Below are 24,653 nucleotides of genomic sequence, written 5' to 3' on the forward strand. Positions count from 1 at the left end.
AGGATGGCATTCCTCCCCAAGTAGCATGGTACCTTTGGCTTCCAGAAAGGACTACACAGATCCACTGACCTGTTCTTTTCCACCCACCTGTCATCTCTTGAAGCTCAGCATTATCTTAACTTCCCAGAAGAGAAGGAAAAAGTACAAAGATGAAAAAGGATGCCTAAATCTTAATGTCCCAAAGGAAGGACAGACTTGACTGTTCCAGCTAAATCTGGTATTTGCTCAGGCAAGCAAAGCTGACAGCCAAGTCTGCCACCTGACTGAGAACTCAGCTGCGACCAGGGATCCCACATTAAGCAGTTGGGTAAAACCTAGAGGGACATCTGACCAAGGATACTGGGCCTGTAGTAGGAAAACGTGGATTCCCATCTCATGTTGCCCCATCAGCTTCTATTTTTGAGAACAATAACTTTGAGCAGACAAGCCTTGGAGAAATGAAACATGAAATACATTTGCCACACTGCTTGGTAACACTCAGCTGTCTCTCTGTCTCTTCAGATCATTGGGCCACGTGCGTTCTCAGAGCACATGCCTGCACTGAGAACCTGTAACATCGCATTTGGGTGTTTTAGAACAGTCTGCTCTCACTGAAACCTGATTATTCAAAATGGAAAAAGCTACCAGCCACATAGCCACTGGGACTGATTGAATTGGGAATAAAATAAAAAAACTTTAAGTTTCCTGTTTTCAGCTTTCAGCTGGTATCTTACCACCCACTGAGCAGTGGTATGTAGAAAAATAAGGTACAAAGCATGATGTTCAGGAAACTGAACACACAGAGAACACAACACTGACTTTATTTGAGACAGTTTTCATTCTGTAGCACATTAGTAATCACGGGAGTTAGAAAATGCCCACTAACAAGGGATTTTTCCAAAGGCTTTAACAAACACTGGCTCTCAGTGCTGTACATTTGCAGCCTTGAAACACAGTGATTATGCGTCATTTCTAACTCTCAGCAATTAATATGCAGCCAGATGTATCATTATCACAGTCTATTAAAATTCAGAAGCCTGTGAATTTGAAAAAGAATGTATCACACGCAAAGGCAAACAAAGGAGTCAGAAGCCTCAGGGACCCAGCTCTGGTCCCCACGTCACTTGCAGCTCATTTCAATTACAAAGGCACAAGAGGGAAAATGAATAGACAATGGCAATTGACTTAAAAGAAAAGAAGCAAATACAAACCTGTGATTTGACTGTTTCATTTTGTAAAAAATGTTGGTTTAGCCATTGGAGAGTCAGTGCTAAGGGGTGCCAATAAAAGTTTCCAGAAGAAACAAAGACAGTTTTGTGGTAAAAGAAAAATGTTATTTATTCTTGAGATTAAGTACTCCCGTGGCAGAAAGGGGCAAAGTTCCCAAGAGTTTTCTAGCACAGGCCATCCATAGATGGGTGGGATCCGTTAGGAGACTACAGGGGGTCTAACTTGGCAAAGAATTCCCTGGAAAAGATTCCTCCAGGGCCCCCCAGAAATGGAGGGGAAGGCTCATTTCCCCAGCAGGCACTTCCTCCTTCTGCTCCACCATTTAGGAGTCAGGCTCTAGGCTGCTCCTGAATTTACAAGGCAGGCTGTGAAGTGGGGTGCCAGGAGCCTGCAAAGCCTCTTGAATTGCTATTGAACAAATTACATGCTACCTACTCACAGGTTCAAGCAATTTTCTAGAAATAGAGACGGCAGCCCACACCTGACCCAGGTGTGACTATTCTGACTCTGCCTGACAAGTAGAAAAGGAAGTGCTATGTAGACAGTGGGGACTCCTGGGTATGAAGGAGGAGGCACCAAGAGCCACGGAGTTACCCTGTACCAGGTGCTGGCATGTGCACACATAAGTGGGAACACACACACACCCACTCACTCACTCCTCTACTTCATATAGCAAGCCCCATCACCCCATTTTATAGAAGCAGGAGTTCATAGAAGAGAAGAGACTTGCTCAAGTCATACCCGTAATTAATTGGCAGAGATGAAATTCAAATTCAAATATACCCGAGCTAAAAGCCCTCCCTGCCACCCCTACACTATCTTCCCAGGATATACAACTTCCTTTTATAACATAAAAAAACAGTAGCAATAATACTGAGGATGACTTCATGCCAGGCTGTGCCAAAGTGCCTTCTGTGCCTGTTTTTCTTGACTTCTCTTAAGTTAGTACTATCAATATACACATTTTACAAAGCAGGCAACTGAGGCTCAGAAGGGTTAAGAACCTTGTCTAAGGTCATACAGCCGATAGTGTGAATGGCAGAGCCAGGACTGAATGCAAGGCTGTTACTCAGCAAGGCCTCAGTTCTTAGTCACAGTACTGCTCACTTCCTAAGCCAGGGAGGAACCCTGTAGACAAGAGGCAGAAGAGCAATACAGACTGAGGCAGGGAGTGAAAAAATAGAAGCTGCTCTTTTGACATTCAAGCCCTGTCACTCTTGGAATCTGCAGTCCCTCTTGGCTCCTCCTCCAGCATCTTAAAGTGGCCAGCCTGGTGCAGAGGTGGCTGGCTCAAGTGCATACGGCAGTCAATGTTCTCCATTAAATGCACACCTGGGAATGGTGTGTTACTATTCAGCATCAAGGGTTCGTTGGATGACCAGTTCCCTGTACCCAAACTCCCCAGTTAGGCTGCTTGCTTCCCTACACCCCTTTCCGCTTTTTGGCAATCACTGCCTGTATGGTATGGTTGTGAATGACTTGGTTAAACTCAAGTAGAAATTTCTTGCATGCCTTTCTGTTCTTTTTTTTTAAACCCAGGGGAAAAAGTGCTAGCTAGAGTCTGGTCTCAATAAATACTTACTGATAATCAAAGAGCTTTAGGGGTCATTTTTAGTTATTTAACTCTTCACCAACTCATATCCATCATGCTGTGGTGTGTCTCCATATTTCTAACAAAGGATCTATTTATAATTAAAGTGTCCTGCTGATGTATAAGGCATAAAGAACTCCCAGAGCAAACTAACCTTCCTCACCATCCCTGCATCTGTGTCCTGAGTAGACCTTGAGGATAGATGACATGTTCCTCATTTTCTGTGACCAAAGTGCCTCTCTACCCAGAGCCTAAATCCCAACCCCTGTGTGAAAGTCATTATGGGAACAGTAGAAAACCACACTAGATATTTTTCATTCTATCTAGCAGGAATGACTATGAAGTGTACCAGTGTGCTTGGAATAGCTTTTGTTTTTAAAAAAAATAACACCCAGTGTCAATTCAAATCCCTGGGAAACTGGGTGGGTGTTTCCTAAAAGGAAAGAATGACCTTCCAGCAGACAACTTGAAAGGGATGATCATCCACGGCTTCCACTCAACTGATACACGTGCAAAATAGGTGCTGCTGCTCCTAGTGAGCTTTGGGACACTTGGTCTGTGGGAGCCCTCTGCATGCCCATTTCATCTCTAGGAGTCCCTCAGAAGTTCTCATTTTACAGATAAGGAAACAGGCTTAGAGGATGAATCACTCACTGGTCCAGGGTGTCTTGGCTCACAAGTGGCCAAACTGGGATTCAAACACAGCTCAGTCTGACCCTCAAATCTAAGTTCTTAACCACTACACTCTATGTCTGCCCCAAGTTAAAATGCAGTGTTGCGCAATCCTTCCCTAAGGGTAAAGGGCAAAAGAAAGAAGGCAGTTCAATGATTTCAGCTGGAACTTTGGAACTACCTTCGAAGCTTTGAAAAGAAAAAGACTTTTGTTTTTAGAACAGAAATCCAGTTTTATTTTTTTTAATTGACCAACATTTAGTCCAGAATAATTTTCTACAACACTTTATGGCCAGTTTTTATCTATTTAAAAATCTTTAGCTTTAACTGGCATGGCTCAGTTGGTTGGGTGTTGTCCAGCAAAACAAAAGGTCAGTGGTTAGATTCCCAGTCAGGGCACATGCCTGGGTTGCAGGTTCTGTCCCCACTTGGGGTGCGTGAAGAGAGGCAACCGATTGATGTTTCCCTCTCACATCAATGTTTTTTCCTCTCTCTTTCTCCTTCCCTTCCCCCCTCTCTAAAAACAAATAAATTTTTTTAAAAAATGAAAAATCTCTAATATGTGAATCTCAGTCATATATATGATCAAAGTCCGAATTTCAAGTTTAGTCTCTAAGTGGCTGTGCCCAAACTTGGGAACTTATTGCTGCAGAGTTCTCAGTCTAGAATGACCTCAGAACACTCCTAAGACACTGTTTCTAAACTGTTGGTACCATCATGACAATTTTTGGCAAAATGTACATATAACCTGCACTATTATATACTTAATGTTTTCTTAGATTACTTATATTTTACTTAAGTAAAGTTGTAAAAATAAACAATATCACTGCCTTAAATGGAAAATCACTATCTCTTGGCATAAATAGAAACTAACTTTTAAAAATGAACCCTATCGTTAAATTCTTCTTAGGTACTCCTGCCTGCCTGACGCTTCAGACCCTGAAGCCTGCACTTTGTTAAAAAGGAAAATTAGCAAGAGATAGAGAGTTGTTAATGATACACCTGTTGCCCTGACCAGTGTGGCTTAGTTGGTTGAGTGTCTTCAGAGAAGTGAAAGGTTGTTTGTGTAGGAGAGACAAACGATTCCTGTCTCTCTCTCACATTGATGTTTCTCTCCCTTTGTTTCTTCTCCTTTCTCTAAAAATAAATAAATAAATAAAATCTTTTTAAAGCAAGAAAATATAAACATATAATATAATAAAAATAAGTAAAGATATACTAGCTGCAAACTGAGAGTTTCTCCTTGACATAATCAGAAAGGATTGGTAGAAACTTGAAAAAGTAATTAAAAATTATTTTGTGTCTTATCTCTGTATCACCTTGTCCAGTATCACCTGAGCTATCACAAGTGGTGTGCAACCCACCTTCTGGGAAATGATTATCTAACCCAGTTGAGTCATTCCAGAAACAAAGACTCTGAGGTTCCAAGAAGCTGAGCCTACTTGTGCCCAGTCCCCAGCTAGTAGGGAAACTCTTGTAAGAATCAGCTTAGAAATATATGCTGCAAAAGAAACTCAGATGAGCATTTAAGACTCCTCCAAAGTGAGCTCCCCTCATTCCATGTTGAGACAGAACAAAAGCTCACTTGCCTAGCCTTGAAGGCTGGACATAAAGCATTCAGAGATAAGAGGAGAAAACCAGGTGTCTTTAATGCTGCTCCCTCCTTCAAAGCTCTCCCATAAGGCACTATCAAACAGTTGAGGTGGAAGGAGGTGACTCTTCACCATGTGTCTGTGGTTGACACTTAAGCTAGCATTAATTTTTTCTCCTCCAGTCTATTTCCTTCTTCACAGCAGTTTCAGACCCTCCTGCAAGGCCACACCCAGAAGCACTCAAAGCAATCACCAACCAGCAAAGAGGATGGCTGACACTGTGTGAAAATGAACCAAACTGCCAAAACCTAACAGGATATTGATTAGCCACCCACACTCCCTCCCCACCAGTGTGAAGTGAAAAATAAGAACAGTCTTCACCACTGGGCTTTAATAAACCTCTCTGTTTTTGCTTGGGGTTGTTCTTGACCTGCCTGCATCAAGTGTGGATTATGAAACATTTCAATATAAGATAACACACTTGAGCAGAGAGCTTGCACTGGCCTTGTGTCAGGGCCAAAAAGCACACAAAGGGATGTCTTATCACTTAGCCCCCTTGGCCATTGTTCCCTTTTCCCTTCTGTGGCTTCTTCCACAATTTGTGGCACCTGCTAAACATTTCACTTTATTTTTTCAAGGTCCTAACACAGGATCTCAGTTTTATTTAATTGAGTCAGGTTGCAAACTTCTAGTGATATCTAGGGAAACAGTACCCTCAGGGAAATGTTTTGTTTTTCCTTACCATTTAAATATCACCTCTGCTGCAAATTAGATCTGCAGAGCTCAGTAAGACATGGTTTTAAGGGATGTCATGTACAGGTACAGAAGTTTGGGTCTACCCATTCTTTGTGGGCTTTTTGTTAACTCTAACAGGGATTTTTACATCAAATATGAAGACCTTGCACTTGGATCTGCTGGAGTGTAGGCCAGCGGAAGGGCCCATCTGTCCACTGGCTCCAAGGCAAGACCACTGTGTTTGGTGTTTTGAATATGTTTAATGGGGTTCACTTTGAACATCCCCAAAACAGTGTTTACAACTGACCTCATTCAGAAACAGGAGTGGCTTAAGCCAACATTGGAGCATGCCAAGAAGTTAAGGCTCGGCAAGGAGAGACCAACATTGCACCTGCCTCCTATCTCTCTGAATCTCTGTTTCTTCAGTTGACAGCAAAGGGGACAGACTTTGCCTTGCTCAGCTCCCTCAGCTAGTGTAAGGTTCAAAGGAGATAATGCATGTGATAATAACCGACCACTGTTTGAACACTGGGTGGCATTTCTATGGATGAAAACTTAGCACAATCAGAAAGGAAGGGGGTGTACTCTGATTGAAATATCCCCTCTCCCACTTCTCTACATCTCATGTTCATACATGTATATTTAAATTGGTTGCATCATGTGTATAATTAGCTCAACTTTGTTCCTCTTCATTTTTTCCAGGTAGACCTGTTTGCTAGTGTGTGATGGCTAAAATGATGCCTCTGACTCTTGTGCCAGAGGCCTTGGTACATGGAGCCATTCCTTCATTATAGGTCAGAGAGGTTGTTGGCTTTTCTGGCTGGTATAAATAAGTAGGAAAGGATGCTGGACTGGAATCAGACAACTGGACTTCAAGTGTTAGCTCTGCCATTGCCAGCTGTGTAATCCTGGGAAAACCACTAAACCTCTTTGACTGTTAGTAGCCTCCCCTTTATTTCCAATTTATTTATTTTTTCTAGCCTCTTTAAAATGAGGATAAGTATACCCAGGTGAGGCAAAAAAAAAATAAGTGCCTTTGAAACCTATAAAATAAACAAACATAAAACGTGAGCATCATTGCAAATGATGTCCTTATGAACTACATTGTACAAAAAGCTCCCCCTCCCACCCGAAATGGAATGCTGTGTCCAAAGATTTGAACCTTTTTTTGTTTTTTAATATGCACTGACAAGTTCCCTCATTCCACACAGAAGTGTGCTATTTCCTTGCAACACCCCCGGAATTGGGTTTTATCATTTATTTAAAATATTTATGACATCAATTAATCATGAAATAGCATCTTATTATTATTTGCCTTTTTCATTTCTATAATAGCTGTTAGAGTGAACATTTTAAATAATGCCATTTTGGTAGTTCCTGTGTGTGAACTGCACATTTGTCATGGGACATCTTGGAGTGTTCTTTTACATCTGTATAAATTATTTATGTAACCAATATATTAATCTTTCATCTGTTATCTTTATTTCAAAAATCTTTTCAATGTACTAGCCTACTTCTCTTGTGTAAGGAAGCATTTTAAGCATAAAAAAAACCTTATTGCTGATACACTACCGTACAGTGTCTTTGGGCTGATCAATACACAAGAATTCCAGGAACACTGGAGATGTCCAGTAGAAATAAGCAAGGAAGAAAAAGAGGTTGGATAGTATGTTTCATTTGGAAATGTTAGAGCACAGGTGGCAAACACAAGGCCAGCAGGCCGAATCCGGCCTTCCACCTTGTTTCATCCTGCCTGGCATCTTGTTTCTACCCAGCAGCAGTGCTGAGCAGTGCCGAGCTCCTTAACAGTTAAGAGGTAGTTACATTTATACCATCCTAAAATTACATTTGGCCTTTTGAAGGCAACCACGAGGCTAATGTGGCCCCCAATGAAAATGAGTTTGACACCCCTGTGTTAGAGGAACCAGGAATCTAGCCAGGAAAAGACAAGCACCTAGGGGAAGAGAAAGAGGGAGAGGGAGAGGAGAGGTAGAAGGAGAGGGAGAAAGAGAAGGAGGGAGGGATGGAGGGAGAAAGACTGCGTGTGCGTGCAGAGTTGATGGGGAGGGAGAGACAACGGTGTTCAGATATTTAAGAGTATAACCCATGAGAAAGCATTACTATGTAATATTCAGCTCCAGAAAGCAACAATATAACTAAGAAGAAATTTTCTCATGATCCACACTGAACAAAGACAGAACGTACAGCCTTAGAGGTAATGAGCTCTCTGTCCCTGCAGGTGTTTAAGATTGCACGGATCCAGCAGTGGAGGAAAACTGGGCTCCATATTCTCAACAGCCCTTTCCTACTCTGAGGTCCTCTAACACAATGACCCTAGGTCATTTCCTGGAGGCTAGTTTTGTTTGCTTGTTTCATAAATCCCCGGAAAAAAGCCTGTTTTGTTAATCCTTTCCTCCTCATCTTAAGAGCCAGAAAAAAAAACCATCCAGTGAGTTTACCATAAGGTTTCTGGTTCAGCTTCAACTAACTGACCTTTAGTAATAATTGAGCTGCCTTCTCGCAAAAGGACACAGTGGCCCAAACATAGAAGATGTTTCTAGACTTACAAAGACCCAGTCCTATTCTAGCCAAAGGATCAGAAGCCATTCTTGATTAGTTTGTGACAGTTTCTTCGAAGCTAATAACTTGTGTCAATTCATAAAAAAATGGAAGGTATCAGAAACCACTGCCCTTTACTCCTGATGGTGTACCAGCCAATGCAACAAGAATAAATGGTAATACAATTGCAGCAATTTCCTCATTTTGTGTGTGACCTGCACCTCTCAGCAGTGCTGACAAATTATGGAAGGCAACTGCATGCATATATCACAAATGAAGTTGCTTTTTCAGGTACACACACACCATTAATAACAGTTATATGTGCACAGGGCTCTGTGAAATTAGGATACAATCAGTAATTTCTTTTCATTCAGTTGTTATGAAAACAGTGGCACTGGTCCAGGGTTTTATAGGCGCTCACAGAGTGTCTTGAGAAAATGACACAATTTACAAAAACCCAGATGGCACTCGGGGCCTTCCAGTTATTGGTTTACTTGGAAGGTTGGTGGTTACTGTAGATAAGCAAAATGACTAATTGCAGAACTAACTGTGTCACCTCCACAGAGCTGAGCACACAGAATTCTGCCAAAGACCAGCTCCTTGCTCTTGAGAAACAGAAAACGGAAGTTACCGAAACCCTCCCCAACAGAGGCTTGCAAACCTCACTCCTGTGGGTCCCAGCCAGAAGCATTGACTAATGGTGAAGTCTCACCCAGTCACCAAGGACAAACTGGCCTCTAACCATGAGGCAATTTGCTCCAGTGGGAGGGTTCATCCTTCATATGTTATGTGGTAAGAAGAACAGTGATTTAGTCCTTTAGAGGCAATGTGATGTGGTTGGGAAAGTACAGACTTCAGGGTCAAACTAGGGTGTAAGTATTGGCTCCTCCACCTACTTAATAGCTCAGCCATCCTGGAAAGGCCACTTACCAAGCTCTGAGCCTAAGTTTCTTCTACAAAAGGGGGCCATTATATTAATACCAATCTCAGAGAATTGATGTGAGGATGATTAGAAAACCTACAGTGAGGCCCCCTAATGCACTGCTGTGCTTAAAGCAGCACCAGGAAAACAAGGTGGTGATCATGATTCTTAAAATTGTTTTAGGAATCTTTTTCAGATGCAGAGGTCTTGATGATATTTATTGGGCACTTACTATGTGTCAAGCATTGTGCTAGGCACTGTACATGAGTTACCTCACTGATCCCCACTACAGTTGTAGGAGACAGAACTATTTATCTGTAGTTTTCCACTGAGGAAACAGGGGCTTAGAGAGGCACAGTAACTTGTCCAAGTCCACACCACTAGCAGGTGGTAGAGGTGGCATCAGAACTCAGGTAGTCTTATTCCAGAGTCGATGCCCTGAGCCACCTCAAATGTACGTGTGTAAAGTAATAGGTTTATTAGAGGAGCATATTTTCTTCTAATAAACCTATTTCTAGCTCCTGTGCATCCTGGAGGCCCAAGCCTCCAAGATATTTTTCCACCTAAACAAGACTCAGAATAGTGGCTGGATGACCATAACCAGATCCTATCAGCAAGGTATGGCCTTTACCCAGGTAACTCCATGTGGCTCTTCACCCAGCAAGATGTGAAGTTACATGACTCACGGAGTCTATTTATTTAGTTGTTTGAAGAAATCCCACAATTCTAAATGCAATAATTCCTTGGAACTATTTCTATGCAGTTGGTTGCACATACTGTCAGTTCAACACTATTTGATACAGATTCCAAGAAATGTGTAAGTTACTGGAAACCAGCTGACCCTTTTAGCTCTCCAGCTGGCATGCAAGGAATACAGTCCCAGGTGCATACAATTTTCAAATACACGTGTGGACTGGGGCATAAATTACGGCAGAGGGATAGAGTTCACTTTGCTCTTTAGAACTAAAGCTTAAAGGTACCTTCTCAGTTACATACAGTACTCAAGATTATACATTTAAAAGAAAATATTTGTGAGCATTTTACATGTCTATTAAGTTTTACATCCCTTCTTCCACTTTTTTTTCTTCACAGAGATAAATACCCTCAGATGCCACTAGGTACACAGGTATTAAACACTGGACTAAATCCATCAGGGAACCTGGCATTGGATCTTAGTTCAGATGTTGCTTTTCTTTGAGGCTTTCTGCAACTCACCTCCCCTCAGTGTCTTTATTCATAGAAAGAATAATATGTGCTTTATATTAACCTTGCAACATGGTTGGGTCTCAAGTGAGACACTAGATGTGGTATTGGAGAAGGACCAGAGCTCCATCATTTCCTAATAGATGTCATTCCAAAGGCCACACAAAGCTACTGGCTGAGTCAAAAATCAGAATATATAAAAGACAAAGAGACAAAGACAATAACTATAAAATAACCACTAATTAAATCCAGTTTAATCCTGACTGATATCTGAGATAGTGAATCTTAAAACCCAAAGTAAGCTGTCTATCAAATTGTCATATATAGTCTCAGAAAGAAAACAACAGAAATACCTCTTTGCATTTTCATTAAAAATGAAATGGACCCTAAACACTTAAGATCTTACACCAGGCTCCAGCATCCTTGGCCAGCATATCTACTCAATTGAGCCTTCTTTATTTAAGGGAAAACCTTACCATGGGGAAACAGTGATTTTAACTCACAATCGGTGTTATTTGTGAGCACTAACAGCTTTCCTTTTAGTGACTTCATCAGGTGTTCAGAGTATCTAAGATGCTAAAAGGACAGGTCCCTCCTGGCATGAGAAGAAAGCACCCAATGAATATAAAAACAGAGATAAATTGAGCAAAGCTGCATCAATAATCAGAAGAAATAAGCTTAGTGATGCTCACATGATGCCACATTTCCCTGTGAAAGTCTAGAGCCATGTACTAAGCTCCTTAGATTTCACAGTTAATGATTAGAGCTGGAAGGATCTAGCTGGTTATTGGTATTAAAATTGAACATTTGCAAGCCAACTCATACACCCATTTCATAAAAAATACTGGATTAAGAAGCAGTATTATATTTATATCATAATCCATATAGAGTATTTTTGTTTAAAGTCGGTATTTTAAGGAAAATAAAATTTCAAAATAACACCTTTTCTTGCACTGGAAATAATCATTGAAATTTAAAAATGACAAAGCACTTAAATCTTGAGTAGAAATTTTGTTAATGATTTGCTTTTAAGAGAATGCTTATTGTTGGACATTTTTACTCAAAAGCATTGTAACAAAAGCACATCAATGACATCCACCCCTTAGGGAAGGCCTTTCCCTAAGTGGCCTTCCCTAGCATGCTGACTGCAACGACAAAAACAAACACTAGAAGGCACTTGCCCATACAGCTCTGTGCCCACTGTCCTCCAGATAGCAAATGCAGAAGGAAAAGCCACTAATTGTTCCTTTTAAACACAAGTACTTTGCTGTAATTGCCTTTGTAGGCCAAAAAGGATTTTAGATTGGACAGGTTTTCTTTTTATTATAACCACATTCTTTCTGCAAAGAAAATAATTAATCTTAAAAATTACTTTCATAGGAACTGACAGTCAATATCTACTATATAAACAACTATATAATCATGTTTTCAAAAGCCGACTAGGGTATGCTGGTTTTTAAACACAAATACTGGTGACACCTGCTGGTAGAAAATATATTTTAGTTAACTGCCTATGGAGAAGTGAGCCCTACAAGGGTAAGCTGTCTTGTGTACTGATAATGAAAACCAGAAAACTAGCCCCTGAACTCACTTAGGTTTCTCTTTCCAACTTGGTCTATCATCATTGTCAGGAAGTGATAAGCCAAATCAATGAAGCTGGGAAACATACTGGACTGGACACCTCTGTCTCAAGGTATATACAGCATAAGAGATGCCTCTACTTAGATTTAAACACAAAAATATCCTCAATGGCAGTACCCCCCAAAAATACACCAGTTTCAAAATAAATAGTTCCTCCCCCATCCTTACTTCCACACCAGAACATCTTCATAAAATGAAAATGTTACATTATATAATCTGGACCCAGCTAGCATGAAGAAAATTAGTATTTAATATTTGGTGATATATTTCATCACACCTGTGATACACAGATATATTTATATTTGAAGTAGTATAAGAATATGAAAGAACTAAGCAGATGAGTTTTACTTAAAGTCTTTCACCAAACTACTCAAAAACACAGGACTAAGTGAGAGCAAGAAGGTACTAGTCAGAGCCCAGAGCTATTTTCACTATTATTTTCTTTAACCCAATTCAATTTATTAATTAAACTGGGTTATGCCTTACTTCCCTCCAAAAGGAGTTTGGCACTAGCTTCACTGCTCCCACATTCATTAAACTATGAAGTTCCCATCGAAAAACCTTTATATCCATTCCAAGCCTGAACAACCTGAATCCTTGCAGGTGCTGTCCTGTCAAAACTTAAGACTCCAAACACCACTAGGGCCATAATACTTCCACAGCTGCTGGGAACAAAAACTCTTTGTGAAGATATACAGCTGAGTTGGGATATGGGGTTGTGCTCAGTTTACAGAAAGCTGATTACAACTGGAGACTGGAATTTTGTTAGCTTGGAGCAGTTCTTGTTAGAGGCAATGAATCTTTCATATTGTCCTTCCAAATATACATAATTCAGTGAACCCACACAGCTAAGCAGACCCAAGGATGCCCGGGTGGGCAGAATCCTGAAGAATTCTGTGGCAAGTCCAGATACTTTCCCCAGGCCATGGCTGGGGAGAGTGGCGATCTCCCGGACACACACATGAACAACAATGATGAGCTAGGTCCTGTGGGTTCCATTGTAGTCTGACCACAGCAAAGCTGCAGTGAAAGCAATCGTATTGCTTAAACCCTAAAAAAAAAAAAAATAGAGGGACACTTTCTCCTCCAGCTGAACCCAACCTTTAAGGCCAGTGAGCTCTTTGGCAGGAATATATAACACAGGAGGAAAATCTAACTAAACGCAAGCCAGGAGGACTCCCTCACATCACCCTCAATGCACAGGAAAGTTCCCAGAAAGAGATATTTTTAATGTTCCAAGACAGCTTTGCACTTGTCCCAGGAGTTTAATTCATTTTCAGGATCAATGTGGGAGGCACTCAAATTATTATTTCGCCTACAAACCCCTAGCTGAATGACCCCACTGGCCACGGGTGATGAGCAGAAGTGCCATACCTTTGTTGCCAAACAGCTAGTTGCAAGGTCAAGTCTAACAGGTGATGTATCCTGAAGGGTCCCCAAGAACCAGCCCCTGCTCCCCTAACCCAGGAAAGAGGAAAGGGACACTTAAAGGGTAGCTCTTTCCTGCTGACTGAGCCTGCTGATACAGAAGATCCCTCTACAGTGTCAACACGGAAGACTGACAGTCTGAGAGCCTTGCAGGATGCAAAGGGGGGCGGGGGGAGTGCAGGGGCAAGAGGCTGCTGCTCTCTGGCTAAGAGGAAGAGGGGCAGGGACAGAGAGAAGGTGGTTCACCCTTGATGCACAAAAGAGGGTAGGAAGGGAGACAGAGAATGAGAGATGGAGACTGGGAGACACAGGGTGTGTGTGTGTGTGTGTGTGTGTGTGTGTGTGTGAGAGAGAGAGAGACAGAGAGACAGAGAGAGAGAGAGAGACAGAGACAGAGACAGAGAGAGAGAGAGCGCGAGCGAGCACACCGAGTGAGAGGTGGAAAGAGAAACAGTAACACAGGGAGAGAAGACAGACGGACCGACAAAGTCCAGGTGGAGGTCCCTACCTCGGCGTCCTTGGCCGGACTGCTGGCGGGGGATACCTCCAGGCTGCAGTTCGCCCTCTTGCCTGTGAGGTAGAAGGGGTAATCCTTGGCCACCATGGCGGCTGCCGGGCCTGCCCTTTGGGATGTCACTGCTGACCCGATTCGACCACAAAACTCCCAGGCAAAAGGGGACCCCAGCTCCACGGTGCGGGCGGCGGCGCGACCTGAAGACTGACAGTCGGCTTCTAGCCTGAAGGTACCCAGCCTCCGCGCTCCAACAGAAGGGGGCGGAGCCACGGTCAGGCACGCCCACCTGGGGCGGGGGCCGAGGGCGGGAGACGCGTCTCGGGAGCGCCCAGGTGCCGCCTCGCGGAAACTCCTCAGGCGGTTGAGGGCGGAGAAGTGTGATCGCCAGCCTCCGGGCCCTGGGGCGGCTGCGCTGGACCCCGGCACTCCGCAGGGTGGAAGAAGCAGCGGAAGAGAGGAGGCAGGGGAAAGAGCCGGGTGGAGGGAAACAGGCGGAGGCGGGGGCGGGGGCGGGGGCAGGCAGCATTGAAAGCCCACCGTGCTTCACTCCTAGTCTTCCCTCATACACACTTTTAAATGAACGCCATTAGAACAGAATCTACAAACAGTAAAATGCGCCCATTTTAAGAGTACAGTTAGTTGAGTGTTGACAAATGTAAACACTCGTGACTGCCTCCACAATCGGGACACAAAGCATTTCCACTACTTCCATGAGTTCCGCTAAGCCCTTTCCTCAGATATGAAGAGGCTGATAAGAGGCTGCCTGCAGCTCAGGGCAATCAATGACCCGGCTCCACCTCACCTTACTGGGAAAAACACATTGCAAATGCCCAATGGGCAATTACATGATCATTTGTTGCAGCCCTATCCGGGCAGTAAAAAGGAAACCACAACTGAAAATGACTAATATTCATCAATAGGGAATATTTAAATAAACTCTCCTCATTATGGAACACTATTCAACATCAGTAAAAAAAAAAAAAAAGATGGGTATATGGGTTTAAAGTGGAAAGATCTCTAATGTATTGAGGTTCAGTTAAAAAATAATTACAGAGTAAGCACAGTGTAATACCATTTGTGTTAAAAATGCATCTACAAAAGCATACCTTATCTTTTCTATAGAAGCAGACATGTAGGTAAATACCATTGAAAACCAACCAGAAGGATCCACAGCAAAATCGTACTATGAGCTCTTGGGGCTGAGGGGAGGCAATCAGTGCCAGAGGGTATCTGGCATTAACAGATTAAAGATAACAGACAAAGGAAACTTTACATTTATACCTAATGTTCTTAAATGTTTTTTTCACAAGAAAATACATCCCTGTGTTACTTGGGAAATTAGAAATTAGTTTTTAAATATTAAAATGACCATTACCTCAAAAGTTATTTTGTAGACTGCACTGTTGAATTTTTTCCCCTTCCTTATCAAAGTCATGGCCACAATGGGTGGTGGTTTGGGGAGATGATGTCTTTTGTTTCGACTTCTTCCGTATGCAAGAGGTAGTGGGAATGGAAATATCTAGTCCCTGTTTTAGTGTTCTCTGCTTCCAACTGAAGCCAGAATGCGGCAATTCCTACCTTCCAGACTGGAAACCTCATGATACACGACTCCTTCATCTTGGGTACCAAACCCACACCCTGGCACTAAATTCACCCACTTCCCTACCCACTTAGTGTAGACAAGCTGCCTTCAGAAGCAGGGAGAATCTGGCCTAGTTTTGCCAGCCTCACTACTGCCACAAATGTGAAGGAGGCAGGCTTCTGAATGAGTGGGTTCCAACTGAAACTGAAAAGAGTTCCTGAGATTTCTCTCTCAGATATGGACTGTAAAGTAGTGATAAGGACGTGGTGGAAGAAGAGTTTTGGGATGGGAAAAGAATGCCTCAGGACCACTGATTTCTCCTACCTGTGTTCCTGAACCCAACTTTGTCCTTTTAGCCTGAGCTGTGCCAATGGGGTGCTTACCCAGGTGTTCCCCACAAGCTTGGCCATGGCCAAGCTTGGTGGGAGGAGTGAAGGGAACCCCATCTCTAAGGGCACCCAACCAAAGCAGCCCCTAGTTACATCTGCAGCCAAAGCAGGGCCAGGAGGCAGTGAGATTCCTCACTTAAGGCTCCCCTTGTTGCCAAGAATATGAGCTGAAGCACCTGCAGCTTCTCCTCATTCTCTCCTTGATCTTCTGACTCTCACTGGCCCACCATCCCATCTAGAGGATTCTGCCAGCAGCATACCTTCATGGATGGGCTTTGATCCCTGGTGGAGCTTGCTGGCCCTTGTCCTCCAGTTGGGAGGTATAGTTCCAGCACTTGGTGAAGAAAAGAGTGACCCCAGAAAACTATAACAGCCCTAGGACTAGACTACTCACTACAGGATCCTCAGGGCCAAGCAGGAAGTCTGACACACTGTAAGTCCAGTTTAGGAATAAACTAACCCTAAAGAAGGGAGGGTACTTTAACCTCAAGTTTAAGTACAGCTATCGTAGAGCAAAGAATAGTCATGTTGGTTGATGAGAATCCTTCCATATTCACTTTCTTTTAAACACTTTTATTTGCCCCTCCTTAAAAGATTTGGATCCAGAAAAACCAATCAGTATACACGGCCACACAACATATGTGCAAAGTTACATCTTTTCTACCATACATGCCGGGAGGGGTGCAGAAAGAAGAGATATTGATTTATAGCTAATGACCATTAACAATTGAAATAGTGCTGCAAACAAAACAAAACAAACATAAGCCCCCAAATGAGTGCGAAAGGTGGGAATCTGGAGTTTCCTCATGAGGTCCGATGCTTCCGAGCTTCTCATAACATGATGTCTCCACCATGAATAGAACTTTGGTGTTTAATACACTCATTTTTTTTTTTTTGTACAGTAAGTCCTGTAAATTGAAGCTGGCAATTTTGGGTATACACAAACCACATATGTGGTCCTTTCCTTAAGACAGTTAAAGGATTTTCAAGAGTGTTTTTGATCCCATGCAATTTCCACCTTATATCCTGACTTCAGAACCTTTCCAGTATGTGATTTGCTGCCTCTAGATTTGGGGTTGGGCAATCTTCCTAGGATTCCAACCAGGGGTGTCTGTAACCAAAGACTTTGTCAGAAAGCAGGCTGTTCTACAGACGGGTTCTCAAGCACATCCCTGAGGCTGGTGTCACAGTAGATGGAAACTGGCCCAACTCTGCAATGCTGACTAGCTGAGTGGGCCCCAGGAGCCCACATTCCCCATCCTGTGGTGTGTGTGTTTATGAGCTTAGGAACAACACTGCCCTAACAGTCAGCTTCACTCAAAGCAAGAGCACAAAGTGGCTTTCAGAACTTGCCTTCGGCACAACGCGTTATAATCCTATAAAACGCTTCACAGCCAGGAAGTGTTCCCTGCTACCCAGAAGCCTGGAGACTGAAATAAAGAAGTCTGTTCTGCATTTCCAGGACCTTTGCCAAGAGCAAGGCCTGTGTTCTCGCCTGGGTAGAGCGGGGCTCATTTGTGCTGCTGGTGGAGTGGTGGGTCTTCACACAGAAGCCCACCACCGATTATTAGCTCCTTTTAGATGAGCAGAGAGTCAGGCATGGCTGGAAGACCATCAGTCAGTTCCTCAAATCCACTGCATGACTGTGAGCAGAACAGGCCCAGCATGTGGTGAAAACTTCAGAAGTTACAGAAGTTGTGACAATCTTCTCAGCCAATGGGACAATGTTTTGTCCTGTCAGTATTATACTTACTACTAGAATTTATGTGTTCTTTTTACTAAAGCCTCATTCATTCATTGATTTGTTCATTCATTCATCAGAGAGGTAAGAATGTTTACTCCAGATCAAGTGCTCGATTAGCTACATTTTCTACCTCCTCTCCTCCACCCATTCCTGAACCTCTATGCTAAGAAGGTGTGTAATACACACCTGCTCAAGGAACATGGTTGACTTTAAAACATGGCCGTTGAACTGCAACCTCTGCAGGGAGGTGTGCATTTGCAGAAGAAGCTCAAGTAACACTGGCTGATCCTCTAGAGCCTCGCCTTCAGATGCATGCCTGCTTCCTTGGCATCTGGAGCTATCTCTTCTGTCCCTGCTAGTCTGAAATGGTCATGCAGATACATGTTGGACACACATGTGTACCAACACCTCCCCCTCTCCCATTTGGGCAACATTACCTGTTAATAGCCCAGCTCCCTCTTCTATTTGCAACTTCAATTTTGATGGGAGAGGGGATTTAAAAGCCTGGAGAAGTTCTGGCAGTGAATTCTGAGAGACTGGGACTATGGTTTACTGTCAGACAGGTAAAAATGACACAAATGAAGCACTGATGATATCTGAAAATCGTACCTCCCTCTGCCTAGGGATATGTCTACTGGCTCCAGGACTGATTTATGAAAATACATCCCTAGATATTCTAAAGTGGGAAGGCCTCATTCTTGCATTCTCTTATTAAAGATTTCATTTTCTAAAACAAGTCTGAAAAACCAGTTACTTGACAGAATTTTCCCCTTTCTCCCAGGACTGAGCTGATCCTGAGGATTATTAACTATAATGCAAAAATAATCAAGATGTTATGTTGGGGGGATAAAAGAGAATGAATATCTGTCTTACTCTGATATGCCACAGGCAGGTGCATTCTCTTGCTCTAGTTCATTACAGCAGTGATTCTCAGCTGGGGATGATTTTAACTCCTGAGGTGACATTTGGCAATGTCTGGATAGCCTTTTCCTTGTCACTGGAGGAGGGTGCTAGTGGCATTTCATGGGGAAAAGCCCAGGTTGCTGTTAAACATCCTATAATGCACAGGACAGCTCTCTACAACAAAGAATTAACAGGTTCAAAATGCCAACAATGCTACTGTTGAAAAACCATTAAAGAGAGAATAGAGCTCTCTCTTTATGGCATCAGAGCCAGAAGACTGTTAGTTTTGATCTCAAGGATATTTTCACTTTAGGCCTTGGTCATTGATTGAGGTCAAATGTTAGCTTAAGCATGGTTGAGCAAAGAAAAAAAATAGTTGAGTTCCAAGAAGCCCCAGAATATTGACATGCCTAGAATCTTTCCCTGATGCCCAAACTTGACCCTTAACTGAATGACAGATTTCATAAAATGTGAAAAGGAAAGGAGAATAAAGAAGAATATGGGAGTAAAATGGGGTGGGGAACAGAAAAGTATTTTAAACTGCTTTAGATATAAAAATGTACTCAAAAAGACCACTAAAAATGAAAGTTTCAGTGAAAGACATTACTTAAAGAAGAAATGTTTCAAAGCTTGGTCTTTCCCAAGACAACTTTTACCACCATATTTAATTGTTTTGGGGGGCAGAAATGTAATCTCAGTGATGAAATAAAAAACCCAAAGTGTTCAATTTACCATTTTTTTGATACATACACCATTTCTGGCTGCACAGTATGTGCAGTCAGAAACCTGTCTTTACTTCAGATTTTTTAATAAGAATCCTGATTAGCTGTTTATTATTATTGACAGGCTTGTTTTGCTTAGAGAATCTAAGTCAGCCCCAACAATACTTCTTGTACACTACTAGAGGGTCTTTGAACTTTATGGATAGTCTGCATTTGTTAGAGAGTCATATTTTTTTATTAAGAATTCAACAAACTTGTTATATGTCAAAATTATTTATTCCCCTTATACTACAGCTAAAGTATGCATTATGTAGGCTTTTTTTTTTAAAGCCTAACAATTGCAAGGAGAAATTAGAATCTAAAACTCTAGCTTTGGATAGTGAAATGCTATCAACTACAAACTCAGCAATCAAAGACCACATTTCATCAAACCTAAGACGCCAAAGACTATAATATGTGCTATTATTTTATGTGCTACTAGGGAAGAAAAAAATGCTGCCAATTAAATTACAGCACATGATCAATTGTACATCCCAATTCCAGAAAAGTTAAAATGTGGGGGAGGTATGCATAACAGTGAAATATAGCAGTGTTTATCCATTTGGCTGGGACTTTAAAACACACACTTATAGAAACATGACTTCTTGGAATTCAGGGACAGTAATTCCAGAGACTATCTGCAATGAAATCAATTGAGAAACTTATCAAATCCATATCCCCGGGCTCTACCTTGGGTCCATAGAATTGTAATCTTTAGTAGTATACTCCAGAAATTTGGGTTAGAATTATCAGCAAGCCCAATATGAACCTGGGTCCCTCCTTCAGAAATACTTTGATCACAGTTCCTCAAGTCAGAGGTGTCTGGGGGTAATTAGCTCAATGGCTGTAGCATCAAAATCCAGAATGGCCATGGGAGCTGCTGATTTGCTCATCCAGCACTGAGAACTACTATGTGCTAGAGAGCCTGCTATATATGTATGGGTGCATCAGGGATACGATGAAAAATACAGTAGTCCACACTTAAAGTAAGCTATCAACTGCGCCACCCACCAGGAGATGTGTTCTGGCTCCTGGAACTTGATTTACAATCTGGTATCCAGAGTTCCAATTAAAAGCATGCTTATCTTCATAGCCAGGGGACACAACTGCATTTAAGTTTTTGAAAAATTGACTGTAGCACTACAGAATGGGAGGAAGGTAGTTGGCTAGAGATGCATACTTGAAAAAGACCTAGGGCTTTGGTAGAAAGGGAGGGGGATGGGTGTGTAGAGAACCTTAATTATAGAACGAGTCAATGAGCAGAAGCAGACACCCAGCAAGCATATGCCTCACTCATCTATTAGGAGTGGAAGTCGGCTGTTGTGTGCTTTAAGAGATCAGCTGAAATGTTCCTTGAGCCTCTGAAAACACTGCAGAGGGGTTAGGAGGTGCAGGTTCACTGAGCCCTTTGGTTAAGTGGGTGCTGAGTTATGGCAGTTTCTGCTGTGTTTAAATTTTTTTCATCTCACATCCAAAAATAAACTCAGCAATCACAAGGGTCACCTGTCCACAATTCTGACTGAGCCAAGTGCCTTAGCAACAGAAAACTGAACAAAAGCACCAGTCTCTGGTTTACCAACTCTTATCACTGCTTGATCATTTAGTTCTTTGGCATGACAAGATCAACCACCAGATGATTTCCTGGATAATTCTTCTCATCAAAGGCTGCCTTCAAGCCCCAGGCAAGGAGAACACTTGCTTTGTGCCCCCACGCTGATGAGTACCTCTCTTTCCCCAGTACTCATTCTGCTCATAATGACTGATTTGATATGCTTCCATTGCCCAACAACAGCAAGCTACAAAGGCACAGGAACTGTATTCTATTTTGCTCACCACAGTGGCTCCAGTTCTTTCTATCATGCTGGCACTTGGTAGAATGATCCATATTTGTTGAAATGAAAATTAAATTGAAATGGGGCTAATCAAAGAACATCTCATAAATCTAGAGAAGAATATTTTCAATAAGGAACAAAAATTTCTGAGACAGGACCAAGAAATCATAAGCATAACACTGCAGTTAAAAGAAATTTTGAAAAGTACACCTGGGTCCCTAATGTTTACTTTCTTGAAGAGTCCAAAATGCATTGAAACCACTTTGAGAGCCACCTCTTGCAGTTTTAGGCTATGTGGCCCTCTCAGATATTCCTGAGAGGTTTGGGTCCCTCCAGCTTTTTGCACACACCCAGCAAATTACACTAATTCCTAAACAAGGTAGACTTTTTGGGAAGACTGAAATTCTGGTGGCAAAAGCATGTCAAGTAGTTGTTCAGAGATACCTTGTTACATACTCATCTCCTCTTTTCCTCCCTCCAAAAGCACTTTCTTCTTTTTCCTTCTCTAGATTTTTGATTCCAGGTTAAACTCTAGAATTTTTGCTTCTTTTCAACTTGCCATGTTCGTATCTAGTGCTATTTATATCAAAACTTGGGTCTTTTCAGTTGGACCCAGAGGGACTGACTTTTAAGGGTTAAGGGAGATTTTTGCCTGTTTCTGCAAGATTAAACATGGTGCTTATCTAAAGTGCCCAGGCTGATGTAAAATTGTGGACTCAAGGACTTAAAAAAAATTAATTCAAGGACTTTTTATCCAAGGAAACTGCTCTGCTGGCTACTCTACCAAGAGAGGACCATGGTCTCCCTGTCTGGGTGTCCTCACCTGGAGTATTACATGCTTTGGGAGCTCATTTTGATCTAATCACTGTACATGGTGAGCAAAAAGCATCTGTCATTTGAGTGGGAGGAAGGGAAAGAAGAAGGTATGAGAGAATTAAAATTGTAAAGCCAACATCACGTGGCTTCCTCCTTGAACTTTAATAACCCAGTGCTGCCTGCGGCTTCAGAAAAACCAAATGCAATGGGTAGGTACAGGGTTGCTCTGGTGCCAGGAAAATGCAATAAGACATAACTTTTACAAGGTAAGCAATGAATAAATGCCCTGCAGAAACAAAAAGCTTTTAACATCTCTGAAGTTGGCAGCCAGATGCCTGAAATGTTGGTTCATTGCATCCAAAACGCACAACAGATAGGACCACCTTCCTTAAGATGAAGTCATCTTCCAGGGCAAACAATAGCTGGGGAGGCTGGGTTTTTATGATTTAAGGAAGGAAGGGAATTAGATCAGTATTTTCTATGCCACAGCAAGACCCACTTTAATGCATGCTACAGGTTTTCCACATGCTGGGCAAATTTTCTAGAATATTTTTAAAGGGAAGCATTCTGTAGACTACCTTGGTTTCTCCCTGGGTCAGGGAGGGATCTGATTCTATCTCATGATGTTCTCAAGAAGATCTGAAACTAGAGCTCTTCACTTGGATTCTGCTGTTGTTCTGAAAGGCAGAGTGGGGTGTCTTATTATATGCTATAACCCCAGAAGTGTTAAAGGAAGTGCCTGTCACCATAACTCAAAAATAAAAATGAAAATGATGCTGGCAGAACTCAAAAACCAAAGGGATCAGCATTTTGCTTTAGTTTCCTGTTCATAAAACTTTATAAAAACAACCCACCCATTAAAGAAAAAAGTCTACAACAAAACAATAGCTCATTATTCTCTTCCTAAGCGCTTGCCTCATACCACTCTGAAATTAGGTGCCATCACATTTCCTGAGTTATGGGGTCCGAATACCACATCCCTTTCCTCCCTTCCTTGCCCCTACCCCACCTGGCATCATTCCTAAATGTAGACAGTCCTCCAGTTTATGGGCTCAGCAGAGAGAGGCCAACATTCTCCTTCTTACCTGACCAGAGGAGGCCAAGCACCTGTGCCAGCTGAAAGCAGGACTAATGGAGGCCTCCTTCCCCCAAATTAATTTTCATTTCCTAAAGAAACTTTTAATATGGAAGGTGCAAAGTTACAAAGTAAAATTTAAAAAAAAAAACCCACAGACTGCTCCAGTAAACTGAAAAATATTATAAATACATTGCCTTGTGATATTAATTTCTGAAGAATAAGTTATTGCCCTTCCACCCTGGTTCTTAAGTAAACATTTATGGAACATAGGAGAATACAAGCTCTAGAATAAGACGCTTGGATGCAAATACCAAGTTTTCCCCTTGCTATCTATAGCACTGTGGACAATTTATTTAACCATGCCTAACCTCAGTTTAATCATCTGTAAAGTGGGGATATGAGAGTTTTAAGGCTTTAATGAGATAAAGCATATTAATTGTTTACTGAGATAACACACAGCATTTTAGGTACAAGGTAAACACAAAATCTATATTGTTATTACCTTCCTGGTATATAAAGCATTCTACTCCCTTTTGTCTCAATAAATTAGAGAAAAAGATAGGATTTGGGGATTCTTTTCCACCATCCTTGCTTCCAAAGGAGTTAATGCTTTAATCTAATTCCATGATTTCAAATACTCATTTAACTATTAAATCAGTAAATAACAGTTATATATTAGGGCATATATGTAATAAGGCATATATAATAGATGCAGCACAGTGAAGAGTGGAACTGACCTAAATTTGAAGACATAGGGTCTAATCCTGATTCTAAAATTAAATTTGCTGGGAGAACTTCAACAAGTCAATTAAACTCTTTGAGGTGAAACTGCACTAATTTAATAGTGCAGTTTCTTGAACTATTAAGTGAGATTTAAACAGAAATGCTTATCTTCTGTGATTCTATAAAACAGCAATGACTGAAGTGTCTATGAGGTATTGTCTCAATTTTATGCTATTTTATTTCAGGAAAGAAAATAGGAATTGTAACATTTCTGACAAAAGCATTCTGAAGAAAGCATTAAAATCAGCATATTTGGTATAGACAGCCCATTTTTTTGGGTAGGTTCAGTATTGTCATATTTTATTAAGGGCTCAACAGCAAATTCAGCTCAATATCCTCATTTCTTAGGAAACGCATAAGCATATAGATTTCTTTAAAGTTAAATGCCCAAGAAAACACGATTGAAACAGAAGTAATATCAACTATGAACAAAGAAACACTGAAGAGAAAATGCATCTAGACTACAAATGGAATGGAACTGGCCTAAAATACACTGTCACTTAAAAATAGGTACTTGGCCTATTGGTGCCTGTGTTATCTGTATGACAGCATTTGGTTCCTACTGTGTCCTCTTCCTACAGGCCTGTTATGACAATGAGAGCTTTCTGTTCCTTCAGTGACAAAGTCTTGCTGCCTTATGGATTTCTCCCCAGTCATAACTTCCTTTCTGCCCTTCAGATAGGCTGCTTACGTCCAAGT

At 41.8% G+C, this 24,653-nt stretch overlaps 1 protein-coding gene across 10 annotated transcripts in view; it reads right to left on the bottom strand.

Moving 5' to 3' along the window:
• The window catches only part of ARHGEF3 (Rho guanine nucleotide exchange factor 3), a 321,899-nt gene that overhangs the window by 54,903 nt on the left and 242,343 nt on the right, over nucleotides 1–24,653 (bottom strand). The window contains exon 1 of one of the 10 annotated variants that reach the window (XM_045832241.1): nucleotides 14,061–14,300. The exons of 7 other annotated variants lie outside the window; for them this stretch is intronic. In XM_045832241.1, coding sequence (XP_045688197.1) covers nucleotides 14,061–14,156 — 96 coding nt within the window. In that variant the 5' untranslated portion in view covers nucleotides 14,157–14,300. Of the gene's footprint in view, nucleotides 1–14,060; nucleotides 14,301–24,653 lie in introns of those variants that run through there. 2 more of the 10 variants (XM_045832239.1, XM_045832242.1) reach the window with 2 other exon arrangements.

This window comes from Phyllostomus hastatus, unplaced genomic scaffold, assembly GCF_019186645.2.
Source record: "Phyllostomus hastatus isolate PE091 unplaced genomic scaffold, TTU_PhHast_1.1 phas_contig_16, whole genome shotgun sequence".
Taxonomy (NCBI): Eukaryota; Metazoa; Chordata; class Mammalia; order Chiroptera; family Phyllostomidae; genus Phyllostomus; species Phyllostomus hastatus.